We start from the raw sequence: 24,586 nt of genomic DNA, 5'->3' as shown, positions 1-24,586 counted from the left end.
ATTCCATGTTTCACGTTCATGGTCTGCGGTTCAGAATATTACACAGATTAGTTACAGTGCGCTATCGATTCTCCAATAGTACTTTAATTATTTGTTCAACATTCTTTTTCAACACCGAACACTTATATCTTCATTTTCTGCATTCAAGGTGAGTGAAAAACAATTATATTATATTTCTATATATTATTTATTATTATAATATAATTATATATTTCTAATCATATTGTACAGTACTAGGTTGCGAAGTCTACAGTGATAAAATAATACTGCATACCGTAATGTCAAATTCCTGATTTTTCAAGTTTATTATCTCATGTAGTAGATCTCTAATGCGGGGAAATTAAAAATCTGACATTATTTTGTTAAATTCTAAAGAATTTTGTCACACTAATGGATTTCAAATAACTTACAAATAAGTTGATTTATTATGATCTTACTTCTTTGAACTCTCCTCAACTATATAGTATAGTATAGTATATCTAACGCTCCTCGACCAACCCCCCGCAAAAACATTTCCGGGCCCCTGGCCCGCGTCTGCCCCCGTAATTTCTCCTTAATCATTAAAAAAAATGATACTGAAAAAGAACAGTGAATTGAATAAAATGGGGAATGCTTCCAGAATCTTGATACTTACTTACATTTTAAACACATTGCCCAGGAATTCAAGGGAAGAAATAATAATACTCTCCTTCAATGATTGCAGGAATAGAAATTGTGTTATACTCTCAATAATAATATTGATTTTATATGTAAATTATTATTATATAATTATAGCCATTAGGTTATAGGGGATGAATTTACGCCACTGTGCATCAAAATTATTTCACTTTGTATGAGATATTCTGATCTATTGAATATGGAAATTGGAGACAAATCAATTTCAAATAATGATTATTACAATAAGATTGTGTCTGTGTGTGTGTGTGTGTGTGTGTGTGTGTGTGGTGTGTGTGTGTGTGTGTGTGTTGGTTGTCAATTGTTTGCAAAATGGAATCTTATTTATGACAAGAATTCCGGAAAAACTTATTAGTTACCGTATCAATTAATAATTTATTATAATGAAGTAAACAGTGTGTGAATTTGAAAACGGCTCAATTTTTTCATACAGAGGAATAAGGAACAGTAATGTAATTTGATAGGCTAATACCAAATTTTTAATGTCAAAATTGAGTTTAACTTTCAATTTCAGCACGATCCCTTCTGTTATATACTGTCCAAGCAAAGAAACCCCTCTGGCAAGATGATGAAATGACTCCATCTCGGTCAATATTGGTTCAAAAACAATTGATTTGGTATCAAATTGTAGATCAGAACGTTTCCTACAATTGAGACCAGATCAATAATTTTTTAATCAATTCTGACCGAGCTGGACTCATTTTCTCATCTTGTCAGAGGGTCTTCTTTGCTTGGACAGACTATATCTATCTTCAAATTTCTTTTGTGTAAGAAATATCTGAGCCACCCACTTTTCACCCACTCTGAAGGCCTATTATGATAAGCCTAATTATTTTTATAATACAATAAAATGAAATAGCCTACTCTAGTATAACAATTTACACTTCAATGATATAGATGATTTTGATTATTATAATAATCAACATATAGGTATGTTTTTTGTAGTTGTGCTTAAATAAATGACAATGTTTTCGTTTTTTTTAAAGGAATGGCCGAGTTGGGAGAAGAGGAAGTGGGTGAAGCCATGGTTGCTGATGGCCTACTTAGGCCGTCAGAGAGACTCCCGGGAATCAGGGAGGGGAGCTTCATTTACGGGGATGGTAGGGTACTTATTCTACCATTCGTCCTGGGTGAAGGATGGGGCAAGGTAATTTTTTATTTTTCTAGTCAATAAGTCAGCTATAGGGTGATCAGCTTACACACTCTCTAAAAGAGACCTCTTTTAATTCAATTCTGTCATAGATTCAAAGATTTATTACATTTGTTGAGTAGGACGAAACATATAAAGATTTATTATGAAGAGGAATTTTAATATTAGAAGAGTTTCTTCAATTCTTTCAGGACTCATGTTTACTATAACCAGGGCTTAATTTGAGGGGGAGCGCATAGGAGCGATGCTCCTGTACCTTTTTCCCCAAGAAATTATTTTTAGAAACAATGATTTTTCATGCTCGGTTTTTATTTTTAATGTTATTTTTGTCAGTCACTAATTCTAAAATGTTCAATAACTTTGTATTTAATTAGAAAATTAAATTGGTAGAAGTTTATTCAGAATTATAGGTGGACGCTAATGCATAAAATACCGTCGTAGGCCTCGGCTGGATTCTTATGAGCGGCGTCAGCGCGCGAGGTCTTTGCCATTGTCAAATGCGTCACCATTGCACTGATTTTCAAAATATATTGCATGTTTAATAAAAGTAAAGAGTTGTTATTCCAACATAATGAAATTTTATTCTGAATAATGTTGTTATTCTTATACCGGATGTTTTAAAACTTGAGGAAAATTTAGGCCTATGTAGATTATACAGTGTTGTTGAAATGGTAAAAATTATGCCTGGTCCAGAAAATTTTTGTGATTTTTATACATTCTTCAAAATAGTATTATTAGTTCTATAAAAAACAGCTACATAACATTGCGCAGATTTGCTAAAAACGCTCCAATTCATATATTATTTTCAAAATTTTCCGGGGGTGGGGCGGAGGGCCCCCGGACTCCCCTTCCCTGGGGGTTTTCCCGGACACCCTACGGTGAGCCACCGCTCCCTCACATCTTTTTTTACAAATCAAGCACTGACTATAACTATTATAATATTAGGCTATTATAAGTTTCTGACCACTCATGAAGTTTGTCGGTGCATTTTATGAAGTGGCTACCCCAAAAGCTCATGTTTTCAAGAATTGACGATCTCAATTTTTTTAACAATATCAAATAACAGATGGGGTCTGCAATCTTTGTATGTTTTTGAGGTTTACACAAACCCGAGACATTCCTCATTTCAACTCTAAGTGATGAAATGAAGTTATTTATATTCATAGCATTTTTTAGATTAACCACCTTAGAAGTGTTGATAGTGACTAAAAATAGTTGCCTCTATGCTCAACCTATAATTAATCAAATATATATGTTGAAATGGGCGTTTAAGATGCATGATAAATGCATCTTGTCAAATTATCCACGCGATCAACGTAAACTTTGTCTAGACCCTGCCGTGCTACCAATTTTTCCTTAAACGGTTGGAATAGCATTTAACACCTATCAACCTAAGAATAGTTGTCGGCTCCAATAAAATAGATTCTTGATAAACTGTGAATGGATCTATTGCCTATGAATGAGAAATCCAGTTTTCAGAGCAAATTAACTTATAATCTTCAGATGAAATTTTGGCAAAACACAGAAATATACAAAGAGCAATAACTTACAAGCCTAATTATTTCAAGTAACTACGAACTAAAATACTTATCTAGTTTACAGTTGAAACACAGTGGCTATTGGCTTGACTATACAAACAGCAAATTATGCACAAAAATTTATATAAAACTCAATTTAAAACATTAATAAATTCACTTAAACAGACAATAATTCAGAGCACAAAAATTACACAAGCAACAGCCAGCCATGTTTTCAGAAGAGGGGCTGAACAGGAAAAAAAACATAAGTTGCCAGTCATGAAAACAACGCCCTGTTCAATATCGATCTCCACAGACACGTCATCAAAAAATTATAACTTATAAGTTTAGAATTCACATTCTACATCTGTTCTCAATAAAACTTTATTTTGAAAATGTTATTTTAAATTTTTATATATATCTCGATTTAAATAAACCTTTTATCCAGTAATATGTTAACCCTGCCTCGGTGACACCATGGAACAATGCAACAAACATTTACGATAATAAATTCTCCGTCAAAAAGTTTATCCGTCTATTGATAACTCTGACATTTACTATAAAGTTCCATAGATCTCGAATTGAAGATTCGATTCCAATGTGAGAAGAAAAATGTAATATTACAAATACCCCCCTCTTGACATAAAAAAATTTTACTGTTTGAAAATTCAAAGAAAAAATTTACATTGACCCTAATGAAAATTGTTGAAATTTAAATTTGAGAACAGTAACAATTTTTTCTAGAAAAAAAACAATACATGTCATCCAAAAATATTGAAAATTATTATAAAAATTCATCAATAGCGTTTGTTATATGTTTCCAAACAATATCTCAAAATATAGAATATCAATATTACTTTTGATTTAGCTTTATAATTTAAAGAAAAATATCTCAACAGAAAGTTAGGCGTTATGTAAAGAATAGTTTTTTGAAATTGCACATAAATTTAATAGATAGAAAAATTTAATTTTTATTGCATAAAAAAATTTTAGTATGTTGAAATAAAAAAAATTATTATTATTATTATTTTTTTTTAAATGAATTGATGAATTGTTACATTTAATTTTCACATAAAATTTCAATAAATCAAAAATGTTCATTTCTTTCACTATTGCCGCGGTTGATTTTATTGATGCACATTTTGAAAAACAGTCCGTTAAGGCACTCAGTATGATTTTCAGTTAAGTGTGACTCCAATGTGATGACGTTAAGTGTTGGGCTGATCTGGATGCACGTAGTGTTGGCTGATACTTGTAGTTGACTGCTGCATACCAAACTCGATACAGGTGACATCTCAGTTAGCATTGCTTCATGTTTGTAGTAGACGGCTGCATTCCAAACTCAATACAGAGTCACATAAATTTTGTATCATATTTGTAATTATACAATGTACATTTCAGGCTTGAAATGACAATGTAATTCGTTTTTTGGAAAAGAGATAGACGCTGCATACAGGATTAATTTAGGTGAGGATTAATTTAGGTAAGGTTTGGTTTTTTGATATTTTCAGCTTTCAAGGTTTAGAGTTCTGCATACAGGAATAATTTAGGAGAGGATTTTTTTGAATCAATTCTTTCATGATACTGTGACTGTTCTTCTGAATTCCAAGTTGTGAATGTGAACATGGATGGCAATTACCTCCAGGTAATGCAGTAGTGTTGAAGTTTGAGATACAGAGTCAGCAATAAGCATTGGCATTGCTATTGGTGTATGCTTTGGTGTCGGCTTTGGCATCGGCGTTGATATTGGCATTGGCGCAGGCATTGGCATTGGCGCAGGCATTGGCATTAGCACAGGCATCGGCGTTGATTTTGGTGTTGGCATCAGCATTGGCGCAGGCATTGGCGTAGCTATTGGCATTGGTGCAGCATTGGTGCAGATTTTGGCATTGGCGCAGGCATTGACGTAGCTATTGGCATTGGCGTAGCTATTGACATCAGCACAGGCATCGGCGTTGATTTTGGTGTTGGCATCAGCATTGGCGCAGGCATTGGCGTAGCTATTGGCATTGATTTTTGTTGTTGGCATTGGCGCAGATTTTGGCATTGGCGTAGCTATTGGCATTGATTTTTGTTGTTGGCATCAGCATTGGCGCAGATTTTGGCATCAGCATTGGCGCAGATATTGGCTTTGGCGCAGGCATCGGCGTAGATATTGGCGTTGACATCAGCACAGGCATCGGCGTAGATTTTGGCGTAGTTATTGGTGTTGATATTGGTGTTGACATTAGCGTAGTTATTGGTGTAGGCCGCAGCGTAGATTTAGGCGTAGATATTGGCGTAGTTATGTCACACTAGTTTGAAAATCACCCAAATGTTCTTAACACTCTTCATGGCGTTCACTTGTTACTGATTTCGAGATTCACATGATAACTATTTCAATGTTAATGTCTGTGCTGTACCTGTTATCTTAAATGCTTATAAACTAAAAAGAAAAACTTTGATTAGGCTATCAATACAATCTAATACACATAAAAATTATTTTAAGTATCTATGAAATTGAAATTTGTTAACATCTTATTATACAGTCAGCAATACATAAATTGTGAAATATGGACATATCAATGATAAATTTAAAAAATTTATTTTCATCTATTCACTGTTCAATTATCAAAATTTTAATCCATTCTTCAAAATAGAAATATAATTTCATAACACCCTGTATCATTATCAAAATTGTAAAAAACATACATCATCACAACAAAATTTAATTTCAATACATATTTCAATAATTTCAGACAATTGGTCTTCTATTCACAATCATTTCATAATATGTCTGCATTTCATTATTATTAATATAACATTTCATTTATAGCATGTTCATTTCACATTTATGATTTATCATTCAGGGTTTCAAAATTATTTAGTTTTAATTTTGTTCAAAAATTGTATAAAAAGCAAATTATTTAATACTAGCAAGAACCCGTGCTTCGCAAGGATCTATTTTAAAACTTGACAAAATGAAAACTTGACGTAATGAAATTTTGAAGAATTGAGAATAGGCCTAATAACCATCCTAGGTTAGTTAAGAATCTATAAGCAAAATTTCAAGTTAATTAGTCCAGTAGTTCAGACGTGATGATGCGTTAAACATAATTTTCCTATCCCGTACGTGCATAAGCCAGCTCTTTACTTTATATAATTATTATAGAAATAGTTAACGACTGCAAGAGATAGGACTGTGGAACAGAATAGTGGTGAAACTATGATAGCGCCAGAAGTGTCTCAAACACATAGTAGGTACTACATGAACTTTTTGAAAGTGATTTGAAAAAATGTTAAAACAACAGAACTGAATCCTTATCATTCTACCTTCATTTAGAGAGGCTATTGTTTGAGCCGAATGGAAATCTATTTATAAAAAAATGAATGTCTGTTTGTGTGTTTGTTTGTATGTTTGTTTGTTCCCTGTAGACTTGAAAACTTCTTGACATAACGGCATGAAACTTTGGGAATATGTTGTGTGAATATTGGGGATGGTTTCTGAACAGAAATTTTAATAGGGGGGCTAATAATAATTATTTATTTCATTTCACAGACATATGATTACAATTCGCCGTGCAGTTCGTTCCACAATATTTTTGCTATCCATCATAAGTGGAAAACATGCGAACATGAATACAGAAGTATCGGCAATTTTTTATTTTATTAAATTCATGTTTTGAAGAATTGATTGTTACGATTGATAAGTTGATAGGAGCTTATAAATATTTTCTAATTCAAATGAAATAACTTCTGAAAAAAATAATGGTTGTATAAATACCAATATTGAATTATTGTTGACCAAGAACTCAGTACATAGACAATTATTCATTCAACTAATTCTGTATTGATAAAATTATAATAATTTTCTCTATTGATAATCAATTCCATCAACTAACTGGAAAAAGTTCTTCAATTTCCATGAATTTATTAATAGAATTATATAAATCTAAAGTGTAGGTCATATCTAAATTCACAAACAAGAGATCGATTCTTGTTGGCAAGATAGATGTTATTCAATGCAGAAATCATTGTTATTTTACTAAAAGATAGGATAAAATTTCTCTTTCAGGGGGAGTTTTGACAACCCACAAAACTCATTTTTCATTTGAAGAAATAATATCAAAAAGGTGCATAGGACCTTACTTTTTTGTTCAGCTTGCCAAAATACCCCTCATTTCAATATTAAAATTTTCGACTGACTGTACAGTGAGTCAATCATTCTATCAAGGCTTGAATAATTTTGAAATTTTAATTAAATAAAAATGGTAGAGAATATTATCATGTAGATATAAACACCTTTATTTAAAGACATATTAACTGCATGCGTTTTCATATTGCCGATACAGCATTGATAAAACCGTAGACGTTTATTTAGCAGTCCCAAGAAACTGTTCTAGCTGAAAAATTAATAATACCTACATGCCACGTGTAGGCTTATACATTGCATCAGGAAAACGAAGTTCAAAACGATGGTTTTCCTAAACATATGTTTTTGAGATAATTTCTTTGATGCAGCTGTTTCACATTAACCATTATAAATTATACAGATTTTGTGAAAATAAAAATATTTATTGATTACCAAAACAATACTATTATTATATTAATGATAATAATTAGTTATTAAAACAATACTTTTATTATATCAATAATAATATTATTAAACATATTTATCAATTAGGCTATCAGAACAATATTATTGAGGTTGAGTGGAATCAGGTAGAAAGCAATAATAGAACAGATGTTCTTTTTTGAATTTCTATAATATTATTCTGTTTTTCCAATGATTACAACATATGTTAGAATATCACAATGTCAATAAATAAATTATCTCATTTCCATATGGCACTCACCTTACCATGATTGTTCATAACCTTACTTAATAGGATCCTTTTTCATCCTTTGAAACCCTTAGAGGCAAAATATCTCAAAATCCGTTCTTAGTGCGCGTCTAGCATGTTTGAAGAATATTTGTGCAAAGTTTCAAGTCTGTAGGACAATTAGTTTGAGCTGTAGTGTGATTTTACATCAAAATTTTCGAAAAATGCCCTCTCCTGGACCCCCCTGTGCTCCTGATCGAAATTTTTCTGCATAGATCTAATTTTATTTCGTGGCTGAACAAAAAAGTTCCTCATGACTTTGCTGTGAAATGAGCGGTTAAAAAGTACAAAATTTTGGGGGGGCCCCAGCTCCCTCAGGGGGGAAAATTTTTGAAAATCCTTTCTTAGTGGATGTTTTCAGGCTACCATAAGCAATCGTGCAAAATTTCAAGTTTTTAGGCTAAGTAGTTTGGGCTGTGGTGTGATTTCAGTCTGTTGGGGCTCAGCCTTTTATAAGTATAGAGATTATTAATCATCGTTTGTTGGATACTATAGTTTATTTCGACTCTTCAATGTTCTAAACACAAACTACATTTCATGACAAAACTTTACTATCAATCATTAAACAAGAAACCATTCAAAACATCAATAATATTTTGCTTCAAAGGCAAACAATATTCATAAGTAATCATCATTTTGCATCTATGGCAATCAACATTATTAATCATTATTTTGCATCTATGGCAATCAACATAAGTAATCAACACAAAAAATATTATCTCATTACTGCCTCTCTAAGTCATAACCTCTGTTATTCCTTCTTTAGGCAATAATGGGTTTCCATCTCAAAAAAAACAATCACATACCAGCAAAATTCTAATCAACAAACCCCACTAAAAATTCTACATACACTCCAGCATCCATTTCAAACGATAATCAATCATATCAAAATTTATAGAACAAACAGTTTTAAAATTAAAAAAAAAATCAATTACAAAACACTTTAGAAAAATTTTAGCCTTTAACTCATTTCAATTGATAATATAACACAACGTTTTAAATTAAACCAATTATTTTTTTAAATAATTTAAAATTTAAAGACTGTATAATAAGTATAAACATTTCAAGATTATGATACAAAGATGATCAAGATGAAATATGGGTAAATAAGTTCCCTAAAAAATATAAACAAGAGAGAAAGAAAACTGGGTAAATAAATTCCCTAAAACAACACACACAAAATTGATACACTTCACATAAGTGATACATGATGAAAAAATATGTCACAAGCACACAATTCTTTACACTACAATGGATAGATTTTAGAAAAGTTAAGTTTTATCAACAATTTAAAGATTAGGAAAATAAGCTACTATTTCAACTTCCAAAATTATTTCAGAAAAATATAAATTTAAATGACTATGGACAAGATTGGTTAAGATATGTATCATAGAAGAAATTTACTGAATATTACACAAAGACAGGAAAGAATCGAAAATTGAAAAGATTAAGGGCCAAGAAAATAGGCTACAGGAAAGAAAAAAGACACAATTATGGACTCTTACCATACACTGTGTAGCGATTATGCTATTCTGAATCCCAGCATAACACAGGATTCCTAATCATTGTGTGTTGGGGAATACCCTTTCATCATGTGATTCATTGTCATCATCTTGTAAGTAAGCAACTTGAAACAACCTTTGAATACTAACACATCAATGGAAACTTTGCATTTTGTTTTCTTCAATAGCATGATTTTATTCATGGGTTCATTTGTTTCAACAAAGCCATTTTGCTTGCAAAAGTTAGTCATGTTCACTTGAGAATGCATTGCATACACCTTTTCAATTCTCAGTTGAAAGTTGAACTCATCAACTTGACTCAAAGCAACATTCATTTTGTTTACATTATTCCTAACCTCCACAGAAACCTGTCTCATGTAATCATTCACTTTGTTTATAGTTTTCCTAACCTTCAATGTATCAATATTACTTTCATGATAGTTGACTTTCAATGAAGACAACTCCCTACCTACTTCTTTACTCAATTCTACTATCTCATTAGGGTTGACTTTTTCAACAACAGTAACTAGGCCTACATTTTCAGAAACTTGAATGAGTTGATCTTGTAACTTAACACTACTATCATCCTGCTTCAATTTGTTTTCATCTTCATCTTCATCTTTCAATGTTTCATGTGCACTTTTCAATAGAAGGTTTATACTAACCTGCTCTAGTCTTATATTAGTACATTCTTGCTTCAGATCATCAAACCTAGCATTAAACTTAGCATTTTGCTCATCAAATCTAGCATTTTGTTCATCAAATCTAGCATTTTGTTCATCAAATCTAGCATTAAACTTAGCATTTTGCTCATCAAATCTAGCATCTAGCTTATCAAACCTTTGTGTTAAGAATGCTATAAAGATTCAGATCATTTTTAATGTTTGCCATTTTGTAATATGCACTGATTCATTAAAACTTGATCTCTCTTGAACCGACTTCCCACTCAGCAACAAACCATTCATAACCTATCAAGATATCTATCTACTAATAATTTCTATAACCAGGGATTTCATGGTGTACCATTTGGGACATATTTATTTTGTAATTCGGTCCCACCACAGGGGTAACATTTGCCATGCTACCAAATTTTTCCTTAAACGGTTGGAATAGCATTTAACACCTATCAACCTAAGAATAGTTGTCGGCTCCAATAAAATAGATTCTTGATAAACTGTGAATGGATCTATTGCCTATGAATGAGAAATCCAGTTTTCAGAGCAAATTAACTTATAATCTTCAGATGAAATTTTGGCAAAACACAGAAATATACAAAGAGCAATAACTTACAAGCCTAATTATTTCAAGTAACTACGAACTAAAATACTTATCTAGTTTACAGTTGAAACACAGTGGCTATTGGCTTGACTATACAAACAGCAAATTATGCACAAAAATTTATATAAAACTCAATTTAAAACATTAATAAATTCACTTAAACAGACAATAATTCAGAGCACAAAAATTACACAAGCAACAGCCAGCCATGTTTTCAGAAGAGGGGCTGAACAGGAAAAAAAACATAAGTTGCCAGTCACGAAAACAACGCCCTGTTCAATATCGATCTCCACAGACACGTCATCAAAAAATTATAACTTATAAGTTTAGAATTCACATTCTACATCTGTTCTCAATAAAACTTTATTTTGAAAATGTTATTTTAAATTTTTATATATATCTCGATTTAAATAAACCTTTTATCCAGTAATGTTAACCCTGCCTCGGTGACACCATGGAACAATGCAACAAACATTTACGATAATAAATTCTCCGTCAAAAAGTTTATCCGTCTATTGATAACTCTGACATTTACTATAAAGTTCCATAGATCTCGAATTGAAGATTCGATTCCAATGTGAGAAGAAAAATGTAATATTACAACCCCTAGAATTTCTATTCGATAAATTGCATCACTACGAATTCTATTTTCTTTGTCCTTCAAAAATACTTGGCGTGCGTCCGCAAAAAAAAGGCTGCAAAGCGAGAGCGAGGATGCGCCTTGGCATAGATGAGCCAATAATCCCAACCGAAACAAGCCCGCTACACAACCACCAGCCAGACGAACTGAGGGCAGCAAAAAACAAATTTTTGTCACGATTGAAGGAGAGGGCTACTTCAGAAAGAACGAGAGTCTCCGAAATATTCGAGGAGGAAGCAATTAGGTAAATTACTTAAAGTTTTTCTGCTTGGTTCAAACGTTCTAGATGTAGAGTTGACTGGGTTTTGCTACCAAGATGTCATATTCCAGTAATGCACGAGTTCTGTATTCATCATCGTTCATTTCTCACTCTTTTAATACAGCATCTTTTTAGAAACTTGAAACTTGAGTTTGACTGAAAGTGATACTCACCTATTATATTAAGCACATCACAGAAAGTCACTTTGAGATATTTGTTAAAATACAATATGTTAAATACAATTAAATAGAAAAAAAAACATTTTAAATAGAGAAATAACAGTAATTAAAAAAATATATAATCAATTTTTTAAATGCACTAAGAAGAAGAGAATAACTTTCTCGATCACACTATTGGCTAGAAGGAATTCTTTCTCTTATACCTCTGAATAAAGTATTCAAATACAACTCAAACTAAAAAAGTGTGGCTCAAGACAAATTAAGCTTTATAAAGTTGAAATATTTGCTCAAGAAATACTTTTAAAAATCTAGTTTTGAGCCACTCTTTTTTCGTTTGAGTTGTATTTGAATACTTTAATCAGAGGTATAAGAGAAAGAATTCCTTTTAACCAATAGTGTGATCAAGAAAGTTATTTTCTTCTTCTTAGTGCATTAAAAAAAGTGTTTATATATTTTTTAAATTACTGTTATTATCTTTTCACTTTTCATTGAAAATTACGACCGAGTTCTTAATTTTTAACAAAATTACCCAGAAGCGAGTCCTAGAGAACACAGAGACTTTGAAATTGAAAGGCAGAAAATTAAAATTATATACTTATCAAGTGTAAAGCTGATAAACACATACTTTTGAAAATTAAAAGTGATGGAATTCGCTTTTATACACCTGATTCACTTATAAATACACACGTAAATAAAGACATACAAATTGTCTCACTTCAAATTTTATTTATTTAATTAAAAAACTAATTAACACCGAATCCAATGAAAACGTTGCTCAAATTGAAGCGTCCGATGGTACCAATCAACTAGTAGAAGCCAGAACTCTCTATGTGGTCTATGAGCCGAGATATAATAAAAATATATGGCGTGTTAGAGATTCTTCGCCAGAGTAACTAGATAAAAAGTGTATAATAAAAACACACATAATACTTCGGTGGCTGTGCCACCTTCCTCGGTCCCAGGCAGAGTTTGGGGCGAGTTTGAGAGCGAATTCCCCAAACTTTGCCTGGGACCGAGGAAGGTGGCACAGCCACCGAAATATTTCCCAAATTAGAATGTAAGTTTATATGTGTTTTTCCTCTTTTCAAAGTATCTAATAATATTAATGTACATTTGAATTGGTTACATTTTGTCAGTTGATAGGATAATTTCTTGAATTAGCCTAATCTGTGGAAAGTTATGTCTGATGATAGCCTACTCTACTGCCTTTTAATGGACATTTCACAGGATAATCAGAATCAATTATAATTCTATTTATAGATAAATGAAATTAATTATTATATAATTAAGTATATAATGAATTATTCATTTCCATCATCCTGTGGAATGTTCATAATGAACAGGTGTGCTCTGTTTTGAAAATTTAGGCCTCAGACACGATACGAGCGGCGAGCGGCATGTTAGGCTAGTTACACACACAAGGCTGGTTTTTTGTCGTCCCTATAAATTTTACCAGATTGATTGAAGATTGGCAAACATATTATGTGTCTCTGCGCAACATATGATGTGTGTGCAACTAGCCTAACATGCCGCTCACCACTCGCCGCTCGTATCGTGTCCGAGGCCTAACTATTGAATTAATATTCGTGAATTAAAAATTTGCTTGCCAATTTATCAATAGAAGAATGTAACTTTTATAATATAAACACCAGGTAAACGCAGCATTTCAATGCAACAGCTCATAAATATGATTAGTTCGTGGATAACTCTTAACATTTATTTCAATTATATTTGATTGCTCATATGATTATGAATTTAAATTTGATTAATAAATTCAAATTATATTATTGCTGACTTATGAACAAACTAAGCGTGAAAATTGCTAATGATATTCCATCACCTTTATTTACAGACATCCTGAAGCAGCCAGCAACCTATCAAAAGAAAATGCCCAAAGGTCGATGGGGCGGGCCAAGAAGATCGTGGAGCCCACAGGGACCCCGCACTCATTGGAGGAGACAAGGGAGCGGCTAGTTGGACGAGGACTCCTCGCAAAAACTAGAGATGGGGTTGAAGAGTTCCTCCTCGAAGAGGAATTCATCGAGGAGGGATGTGCGATTGCCATGGGCTTCGGCAGTAGACGAACAATTCAAATAATGCGGCAGCATCCGGGAGAAGCTTGTCACATCTTCATGGATGCGACTTTCAAAGTGGTGCCCAAACAACCAGAGAGATTGCGGCAACTGTTCTCTGTTCATATTTTATTCAGGAATGTGGTGAGTAAGCTACTTGAAATAATGGATAGAAATTAATATTTGGAATTGAATGTTGGATAACGTTAAAAATAATAGAGTATTCAAATCCCATTTTTTTCTATTGAAATGTTCAAAATTATGTGGTACCGTAATCATACAAGTTATTTGTTTACTCGTAACTTACCATAATTAATTGCTCTTTTACAGGTATTCCCAGTTGCGTTTTTCTTATGCATTCCAAAACAGAGGAACACTACACGAGAATATTGAGTTATTTGAAGGAAAATATCATTACCTGGGAGATTCAACACATAATGACTGACTTCGAGAGGGGCCTGATGAACGCCATCAGTCAAGTGTGGCCATCGCCAGGAACTCAACACCATGGATGTTGGTTCCATTATTGTCAGGTAAGTTTTTCAATAACTTTCATAAGACTCCACAAAATGATTAGCACAATTCAAAATAACCGCCCTACTAAAATAACAAACACCCACTCACTCTACACCTCCTCTCCTATCATCTCCTCCAACCACCTTAGTGGTTGATCAGAATGTTTCTTACAATTTGAGACCAAATTTATGATTTTTGGGCCAATATTAACCGAGCTGGAGTAATTTCTCCATCTTGCCAGAATGTAGCCTATTCTTTGCTTATAGACAGACTATATCAGAAACTGGTACAAGAGACTATTCTGTCGACCAGTCTGATGACCAAACACAATAAACAATCGTCACTACAAAATGTAGCTGAAAAGATTTCTTCTACATTACAAAAGTGCTTCCTAAAATCAATTCAAATAATTAGGCTAATAATGGAAAAAGAATGGATAAACAACACGATATTATTAGTTGTTGTAATTTTAAACATTGAAGTTTTGATCATTCATCATTATTCCATCCTTGGTTTTTCAATAATTTGATTAATTTGGCATAATATTCAAAATATGATATAATATCTCGTTCAAATGAACTATAGAGACTGCTGTATAATCATAGTATAATCTAATTACCTTGGTGTGTGAAGTGTTCCATAACAGTCAGCTGAGATCAAATTCAAATTTCTTAAAATCCACAGGGAAATAAATTTTAAAAAGTAGGTACCTACGCATTAAATTTTCACATACAGCCGAAATATATTTGAGAAAATTTATTTATTTGAAAATTTTGAGTCAAATAAAAATTACTGTATCATTATAATCTAATAAGTCTGATATGATGTCAATTCACATAGGCCTAATTCAACACATAATTTTGTAAATGTTCCAGTCAATATGGAGAGCAGTTGTGAGCTACGGTCTCGTGCAAGCGACTCGTGAGGACCCCGCTCTAAAGCGAGTTATAAAACTCATAATGGCGATACCACATTTGCCTGCTGAAGCTGGTAGTATCCACAGCAATGAGGTTCCGCCATTTTCAATTGCTGATGGACTGGCAGCTGTGAAACGTTTCGCCAGAGAGGAGAACCTGCTCAACGAAGCACTAGCGCGTGTCTTTGCTTATGTGAGGAGATATTGGCTATTGAGAGTGGGAGCTCAACGGCTGAGTGTTTTTCGGCTGCCCAACAGAACCAACAACTGTGTGGAAAGCTTCCATGCGAAGTTGTTGGCGGCTCTTGGGCCACACTTGAATATCTTCGAATTCATTGGTAAGTGAAATTGTATTTGAGAACTGTTGTTGTACGACTATTTTATTGAATTGATTCTCAACGATTTCTCAATTTTAACCCTAGACAGACAACATGAATCTAGCAACGCATTCAGACAACATGGGGTAACGCACCACCCCAAATTAAAATGCATAAAACTTGTACTAGATTGATCGATTTTACAGTTTTTCCATGTTAGATAGTTCAAGTTTTATATTCTCAGTGCCATTTGTGTAATTTCCATCGAATTTGGTCAATGGAAAATTCAAGCAAAAAATCAAATCCCAATGAGTCACCAAACTTGAAACTTCCTACATTAGGTACCTCATGAAATACCTATTTTCCCCCAATTGATTGTGATAATATGCATTGAATTCATGAAAGCAATCATTATATAATTTTCAAAGAGCCATTTAAGTTACACAAATTTGGAATAATCTTACCCAAAAAAATGCAAGTGGATTGAGATGGATAAAAATACCAATAATTTGAATTTTTGAAATTTTAAACAACATTTAAAAAACTTGGAATACAATGGAAATGATGAATAAGATTGTATTAAACATGATATAGGTAAGAATAGATATGATAGATTCAAATCTATAGATATGAAACTGGATTCAAATAGGTAACAGGATGAATTCAGGTTCATAATCTCCAGATGAGCTTACTGAAAAATCATACTCTCATATATTAGTTCATTATAGTCCTCATAAGAGTCATAGAGACCTCATCTCTAGTTTTCTAATTATGTTGGAGTATTTCTTGCATAATTTAAGCACAGAAATCAGGATGGTTTATATCAACCAAATTCGGAGAAAAGCTTGGTATTCGATCAAGGCGCGTAAGAAAAAAGCTATAATAGGCTACACTACAGACAACAGGGTTGACGCGTCACCCTAAGCTATTTTTTTCGCACACTTCCAAAACACTTACAGCATTATAATACATGTGAAGCAGGTTCACAGTCCACTAGAAGAATACAAAAAATCCCAGGTCTGCAGACACAAATGTAACAAAAATGACAACATAAAATATAAGTTACCTGCCTGGGGTGACGCGTCACCCCTGTTGTCTGTCTAGGGTTGTGCTTTGATAAGATTGTATGAAATATTTTTTATCCAGTATGATTCAAATATATTATAAAGAAGTAAAAAATACATGACATTATTAATATGTCAATGAGTAGCGGAAGTATCCAATACTACTGATATATAGCATTATTCAAATTTATTAGTATAGGCTACTCCTGCCAAGAACAGAAGAGCCTTTGGCAAAATGGCGGAGGGATAAGTACGCATGCGCAGATCTAAAATTTCTAGTCTAAAAGCACTTCTGCCAACCTACCGATATTGCACCAGATCTATGATTCCGGGAGGCTGAATCAACAGAGCACACATTGCAACTGCCAATATGTATTTGTATTTATACTACAAATATATTTCATTTTAGAATATATCATACATTTTATTAAATATATTTGATAATATTTTGTTTGTGAGAGTAGAACAATTTTCATTTCGACTGCTGGCTGCACTGATTGATCAGCGCTGGCAGCCATCTTGCCAAAGGCTCTTCTGTTCTTGGCAGGAGTATATCACTCAAGAGGACATAATCCGCAGCAGAAAGATAAATAACGATTTTAATGTGTAATTATACAAACTTGAAACCATTCAATAGTGTAAAAAATAATAAATTTATTTAATTTCTAGGAGGTCTCCAGCGAATCGAGCAGGAATTCTATTTCAAGCAGCTCAGAAATGACAACATCCTCGACCTGAATAACCGTAATCGCGGGAGGATGGGTCGTTTAACTACGGCCGGAATCGCTGACTCAATGAACTTACTCGTTCGACGACAAATAAGTTTGATTGACTTTTTAAAAAGAGTCTCACATCAGACTGACTCATTGTTTGATGTTTTCAACCACTCTCTACAAGCAAACGAGGGATTATTCGCGGAAGAACTGGAGGTTGACATCAGAGATGAGTGGATAACTCTAGACGTCGATGAGGAGGAGGACGAGGAAGAGGTGGTGGTTGTGGAAGAAGCTGCTGCCGTCCCAGCTGTTGCCGAGCCAGTCCCAGAAAGGTTGGTGCAACGAAGACCTCGCGGCCGTGGCCAATCGCGGGGTCGTCGTGGCCAGCAGCTAAGAGGTGCTCGTGGCCGATCTCGTCTTCAACAGCGTGGGCAAGGAATGAACAACTGGCACAATTTCGGCCGCTGCACCATCTGTTTGGACCTCGAGTCAACCCATGCGGCGATTCCATGCGGTCACATCTGCATGTGCACTCGATGTGCTAATCTAAATAGACAACATAATCCACGGGACTTGAGATGCCCACTGTGCAATATTCCAAGCACGGAATACGTCAGAATGTGGGCATCGGATACTGTGTAGAGGGTGGAGATTTCTTTTTTGGATATGGCTAATTATCAAAGTTTACGGTATTAATTAATGAAATAGCAATCTCAGTAGGCTACCCTTTAAAACATCTTTATTTCAATAAACGACAAGTTTCAACTCTTGAGAGCCATTTGTAAACGTGAATTTAAAATTTTATTAGATTTTTTGATATTTCTGCCCATCTTTTAATCTCTTCATCCAACTTTTATTGAATTTATAAATATATTCTGTCATTAATTTTATTATTATCATAATGTGTCTTAGACTGAAGACGTTTGGCGCATGTATATGTACAATGTACATTCTAGATCATCAGCTACACATATTAATGATTTATAGAAGTTTTTGGAATTGTTGAGATGTGTTATTATAAATACGGTATTCAGTGTAAGACATATTATGATAATAATGAAATTGGTGACAGAATATATTTTATTTATAAGTTCAATACGGTACATGAAAAGATTCAAAGGCGAGCAGAAAATTTATTTTCTCCTTTCAAGTCGGATTTAAAAACATTGGTTTTTAATTTTTTTCAATTTTATTTATCTTTTTAGTTTTACATGTATGAATGATTTTAAGTATAGAGAATATAATATAATCATAGTGTGAGTATAATATAATCATAGATTTCATTATTGGTGTAAAAAGCTTCAAAATAGTACGCTGAGATAAAAAAATTTCCCGCCAGCCGCCATCGATTTGTCAAGCTTTTAAATCCTGTTGAGATTTAACAGTAGGCTAAGTTTTGGAATATTAGTTCACTTGTCCAATTTTTTCTAAGAGGTAACTTACTTTGCAAAATTCAAAATTGTCTCTTTACTTTTATTATTTTTTAAAATTATTCGATGGGGAATAGCATTAGCAAAGTGGCATAGATGAAGTTTTTGTTGGAAATTTTTCACATCAAGATAACTGATGATTCACGTGTCTTTTTAATGTAAATCTTGGCAAAAGTAAAGCGGATTTCACAGAGCTGACCAATCACAAGTGACACAGTCAATGTCCTCACAATAATTATACAGTGTTCAAATTCAAAATTTATCATAATGAAAATTATTGAAGGTTGCATTGTCATCGGATTTTGATCTATTCTGGAAGTTTCAAGTCTCTAGTTTATCGGGAAGTGGGTGAAAATTGCTTTATAAAATTGGCAAAAGTATTCAAATAGGCTACAACTCAAACATCAAACTATGAAGAGTGTGACTCAAAACGAGAATTTAAAAAGTATTCCTTGATCAAAGTTATTCCAACTTTATAAATAATAGTCTAAAGCTTAATTTTGTTTGAGCAACACTTTTAATAGTTTGAGTTATAGTAGAATTCTTAACTTAGAGGTATGAGAGAAAGAATTTCTATTAACCGATGGTGTGATGAATTAATGTGTTTTCTTCTTTCTAGTAAACTTTAGAAAGTGATGAAGTTTTCTTTAAAAAGTAATGTTTTTTCATAGGCCTAGTTTTACTTTTGATTAAAAATTATGAGCTATATCTAAAAATTTGAAAATGATATCCTAGGATACACAGAGACTTTGGGGTTAAAGTAGTGTCGCTAAACCAATTAGAGCAGAAGTCAAGATATACCGTAATGATAATGTTATTTCCATCTTTTCACTTTTGTTTGAAAATTATGAGCTACTGAAACTAAAAATTTGAGAAAAATCTCCAAGACCACACAAAGACTTTTGGGTTGAACTAGTTGCTAAACTAGAGTGACCAAATCAATCCCAGAAAAAACCGGGCCTCCTAAAATGTATCTCCCCACCCCCTATGCACCCAGGAAAAATAACAAGAATTACCCAGTAATTTTTAATAATATGTAGGCCTAATGCAACTAAAAACCCCAAATTTTATGCTTTTCTTTTTAATTACAACTACACACTGCTTGTAGACGGGGTGAATTTATCTTGAAGAAACGAGCATTTTGTTCTGCTTCCAGCCTTCTTGTTCATGTCTTTGTCCTTCAAAACATAGTTGTATCTTGTATAATTGTACACAGTCCTTTTGTAATTGTACAGGATGAGCAGGATTGATTCAAGGGACTCCACTTTCATTCTGTTTCTCCCATCAGTCCATTGTAAATTCATGAGAGAAAATATTTTTTCTATGTTTACTTTGTGGGCTGGTATTTCAAACAATTATAGTGAAATTTGTAGCCTAGAGTGCTGGCGAGGACTGTCACAATCTCACAATATTTTATAAAACTCACACATTTTTCATGACATCACAATAGTGCTTTCTTTTATTTTAAAAATTTTCTTCATTGAATTTTTTATTATTCCGAACTGATCAGATAGAATAGAATCGTCAATTTCAATGTGCTTCTTGTTAAAAAAGCAACTGTATTCTCAAGATTTTCCTATGGCTTGCCGCTCTTTTCAGTATCATTCAATCAAAAACTGACAATGCTGAAAATGACTTGCTCCACTTGCTTGAATATCCCATATACAAGAACCATAAAGTGCCACTTGTCAACTTCTCATCATGCGAAATATTTTTTAAATTATTTTAGAATTTTTGTAAAACTAAAAACCAATTACCGGGACTTTTGTGCGTCCCGAAACAATTTTTCTGGACACCGTATTTTTTCATGAAAAACCGGGACAATCCCGGTTTCCCGGGACGTTTGGTCACCCTATGCTAAACCAATATTAAAGCAGAAGTAAAGATAAATTATCAATCCCAGAAAACGTATTTGAAAATTTTATAATTGAAAGGTTGAACAATGAGAGAATAAATTAAAACACTAAAGAGAACAGTTGACAAATTGAAAATATTTCATCAATACAGATACTTTAAAGACATCAAATTAAAAAAAAAACACATACTCATCATGTGTTCAGTTGATATACACATTCTTTTAGAAATTAAAAGTTATGGAATTCGCCAAACACTTGAATACTAATAGATACACACGTAAATACACATAGACAAACTAGTCTCACTTCAAATTTAATTTATTTGATTTAATAAATGATCAACACCAAATCCAATGAAATTTTACTCAAGTTGTAGCGTCGGATGGCACCATTCAGCTAGTAAGAACCAGAAGTCTTTATGTGGCCTATGAGTTGAGATATACAATCGAAAAACCATGGCACATAAAAGTTTGTCCCAAGGCAGAGTAGGCTAGATAAAAATTGTAGAAAAACAATATACAAAAAATGGTTCAAACATGTAACTATTACTTGAAATACAATTAATTTATTGAAAAAGATATTTTCTTGGCATTCTAAAAAAGGCCTATTGGCCTAGATTGTAATAGAGGGTTCACCGGTATGGGTTGTAAGAAATATTTTTCACTTGTCCTGCTGAAAGTAGTCCTCTTATGAAGACTTTCCTGAATAATATTCTCACAATAAAATTTCTCCCAATAAATTTTTTGAGGAAACAATGATGATCCTAATTTTCCATAAATATTCTAGGCTACTGTTACTTCAATAACAGTAATAATAATGTTTCCACTATTATTATTTAGGTATGATCTGTTTATCTTTAAAAAATGGATTGCAAGTGGAAAATGATATGTGCAATTCAAAATGATACGTGCAATCCAGAATGATATGTGCAATCAAAAATTATACGTATGCAAAAATGATATGATTCAATGTGCACACTTCTTATAATTTGATTAAAAATAAAATAATTATATGCTTCTTTCTTATTTTTTATGTTGATATTTTATAATAAACTTGACATTAATTTGTCTAATTTTATAAACAGTCATTTTGTTTCATTTATTATCTTCTTTTCACAATGAAAGAAACTTGAAACATTCAATTCCACTTGAAGTTTCTTTCATTTTGAGAAGTTCCACAACATCAATATTTAGTCTACTCTGAGAGTTTAAGCATTGACTATGGATGTAAGCATTGACTATGTATGATTGACTATGATTGACTTACATCCATAGTCAATGGTTTAAGTTATCTTATTTTCATTTTTTCCAATTTAAATTACACTACACAAATTAGTGTAGTTAGTGCATGCTGAGAGTTACTTTCTTGCTCTTAATGCTAGAATATCTTTCTGAACGGCCCAAAATGAGCACTGAACTTCTGTATATGACAACGAATTCCTGCCATTTAGTCCTAAATGAAGTTATCCTGCCCAGAGTTAAATTCGATCGCTAGGGTAACCGACCAAATTTCATTCTCAGCGCAAGTGGACACGTGGACTATAGTGATCTGGACATTGCGGTCACCATCAAATTCAAGCAATGCAATTGTGCTATCAATGCCATTGAGCTATTTTTTACAAATCCCATGACTGTTAGATTAGAGCATATTAGTATTATATTTTTGTTTCATCAACTCTTGTTTTTTGTAAACTCTACTGTAATCATTTAAACTATTTAGCCTATAGTTACAATTGAAGAATAAACATCAGTGTAGGGTGCTGTTTGAGGAAATGTTCAATCACATTTCTGAGGAAACTATTAATTAATAGGTAGGCCTACCTAATAAATTACGGTAGGCCTACAGACTAACTCATAAAATGTTAATATATTTTATTGAAATTTCTAGGTTTTTAAAGTGCAGTTCAATAAATAACTCAACTGAGAAATGCAGTCTCATAAGTACCGGTAACCGAGAATTGTAGGGTACTATATCATGGAGATTATTTGATTTTTTTTACAAATTTCGTTGTGCAAATTGTTTATTTCTCAGTAAATAAATAGTACAACCAGAAACATAGCTTCTGAAATATTCATAAAACTATGTAGGTAGGCTACTCTAAATCGATGTATTCTAGAAACACTTATCCAAATTTACTGAGGGAAGAAACTTGTGAGGAAATTTTTTAAGGCAGATTCCATCAAAGTCATTCTCTACAATTATTTATGTTGTAGGTTTTAACCTAGGTTATAAGGAATGTCCATAAATATTCATTTCCAATTTCTATTTCTAATACGGTAACTCAATTCCATTGTCTTACAGAACTTATATCGTAGGCTGTAGGATACCTGTCAACAGCTTTTTTCTGACTTAATAAAAACTATGATAGCAACAATAGACTACAATACTTGGAGTAAGGTAAAATCTAGTTGTGAAAAGTTACCTATATCAAATTGAATAATCATCAATCATTTACTGATTGATAAGATGCTTTTATGGTGGTTTTACCAAATCTAATAACCTCATCCAAATTTAATAATACAGATCTAACCTCAAAATCACAAAATAACACAAATCTAACCTCAAAGATAGCAAGAACTGTCAAAACAGTTGTGCTTGGTTTCAAGGCCTTCTAGACTTTTACCTGAAGAGTAGACCGTAGGTAGAGAGTAACCAAGCCTGGAACATTGCAGACGTTTTGCCAGAGTGCAGCACAGTAGTTGGGTCAAGTGGTAGGTTGGGTCAGATGTCAATTGGGTCAGTTGGTTTTTGATATTCATAGAGTTGGGACAAATGGTATATTGGGTCAGATGTCTATTGGGTCAAATGGTTTCGCGGTTTTTCTCTATTTTAAAAATTGGGTCTAGTGGTAGGTTGGGTCAAATGGGAGTTGGGTCAGTTGGTTGAGTGCCCACATTTATATCTCAAAACGTTTCAATTTGTTGGTATAAACATAAAGTTGTAAATTATGTTGTATATTAAACCAGCTAGAGGAGCTACAAGAGCTCGAAGAGTCCTGATGTCTATGGCATGTCTACTTTTCTCATGAAGGCAGTAATCTCTTCTATAACTGTACCACTCAGCAGACTAATTAACAGCTGTCTGGAACAAGGTGTTTTTCCTGACCTACTGAAGATCTCGAAAACGGTGCCAATCTTCAAAAAGGGTGATATGGAAGAGTTGTCAAACTATCGACCTATATCTCTGATCCCTGTTTTTGCAAAGATTATGGAGTCTGTGATGCTTATCCAACTTTCAGCCCATTTTGAGGAGAATTCGCTCTTCACGGAGGATCAGTTTGGTTTTCGCCATGGAAGATCGATGACTGAAGCTGTGCAACGCCTGGTGGAATCCATACTTGGGGCAATGGAGAAGTACCACTCAACTGCCATCACCCTCTGTGACCTCACCAAGGCTTTTGATTGCGTATTTCATTAGATTTTGCTGGGAAAGCTCGTGAGATATGGTGTTGGAGGAGTGGCCATGAAAACGATGCAGGAGTACCTTTTACGGCGTAGGCAGGTTGTAACGATTAGCGGTGCCAAATCGCAGGAGCTCCAGGTCAAGTATGGAGTGCCACAGGGATCAATTCTTGGCTCACTGCTGTTCCTCATTTTCATATATGACCTCAGTATGGATGGAAAAGCCCTGCTGTTTG

At 33.2% G+C, this 24,586-nt stretch overlaps 2 protein-coding genes across 2 annotated transcripts in view; one reads left to right on the top strand and one right to left on the bottom strand.

Annotated features, from left to right (window-relative positions):
• LOC120355348 (high mobility group protein I-like) overlaps positions 1 to 15,577 on the bottom strand; it is a 30,914-nt gene extending 15,337 nt beyond the window's left edge. Inside the window, exon 1 of the mRNA XM_039443710.1 lies at positions 15,270 to 15,577. The gene's annotated coding sequence lies outside the window, so the exon portion shown is untranslated. The remainder of the gene's footprint in view (positions 1 to 15,269) is intronic.
• The window catches only part of LOC120348728, a 35,448-nt gene extending 17,143 nt beyond the window's left edge, over positions 1 to 18,305 (top strand). The window contains exons 2-6 of the mRNA XM_039440442.1: positions 11,679 to 11,868; positions 13,915 to 14,282; positions 14,465 to 14,667; positions 15,526 to 15,904; positions 17,617 to 18,305. Of these exons, the coding sequence (XP_039296376.1) occupies positions 11,679 to 11,868; positions 13,915 to 14,282; positions 14,465 to 14,667; positions 15,526 to 15,904; positions 17,617 to 18,305 (1,829 nt within the window). The remainder of the gene's footprint in view (positions 1 to 11,678; positions 11,869 to 13,914; positions 14,283 to 14,464; positions 14,668 to 15,525; positions 15,905 to 17,616) is intronic.
• Positions 18,306 to 24,586: the final 6,281 nt, after the last annotated feature.

Source organism: Nilaparvata lugens, chromosome 1, assembly GCF_014356525.2.
Source record: "Nilaparvata lugens isolate BPH chromosome 1, ASM1435652v1, whole genome shotgun sequence".
Taxonomy (NCBI): domain Eukaryota; kingdom Metazoa; phylum Arthropoda; class Insecta; order Hemiptera; family Delphacidae; genus Nilaparvata; species Nilaparvata lugens.
The sequence above is the reverse complement of the archived record's forward strand: the minus strand, read 5'-3'. Positions and strand labels throughout refer to the sequence as shown.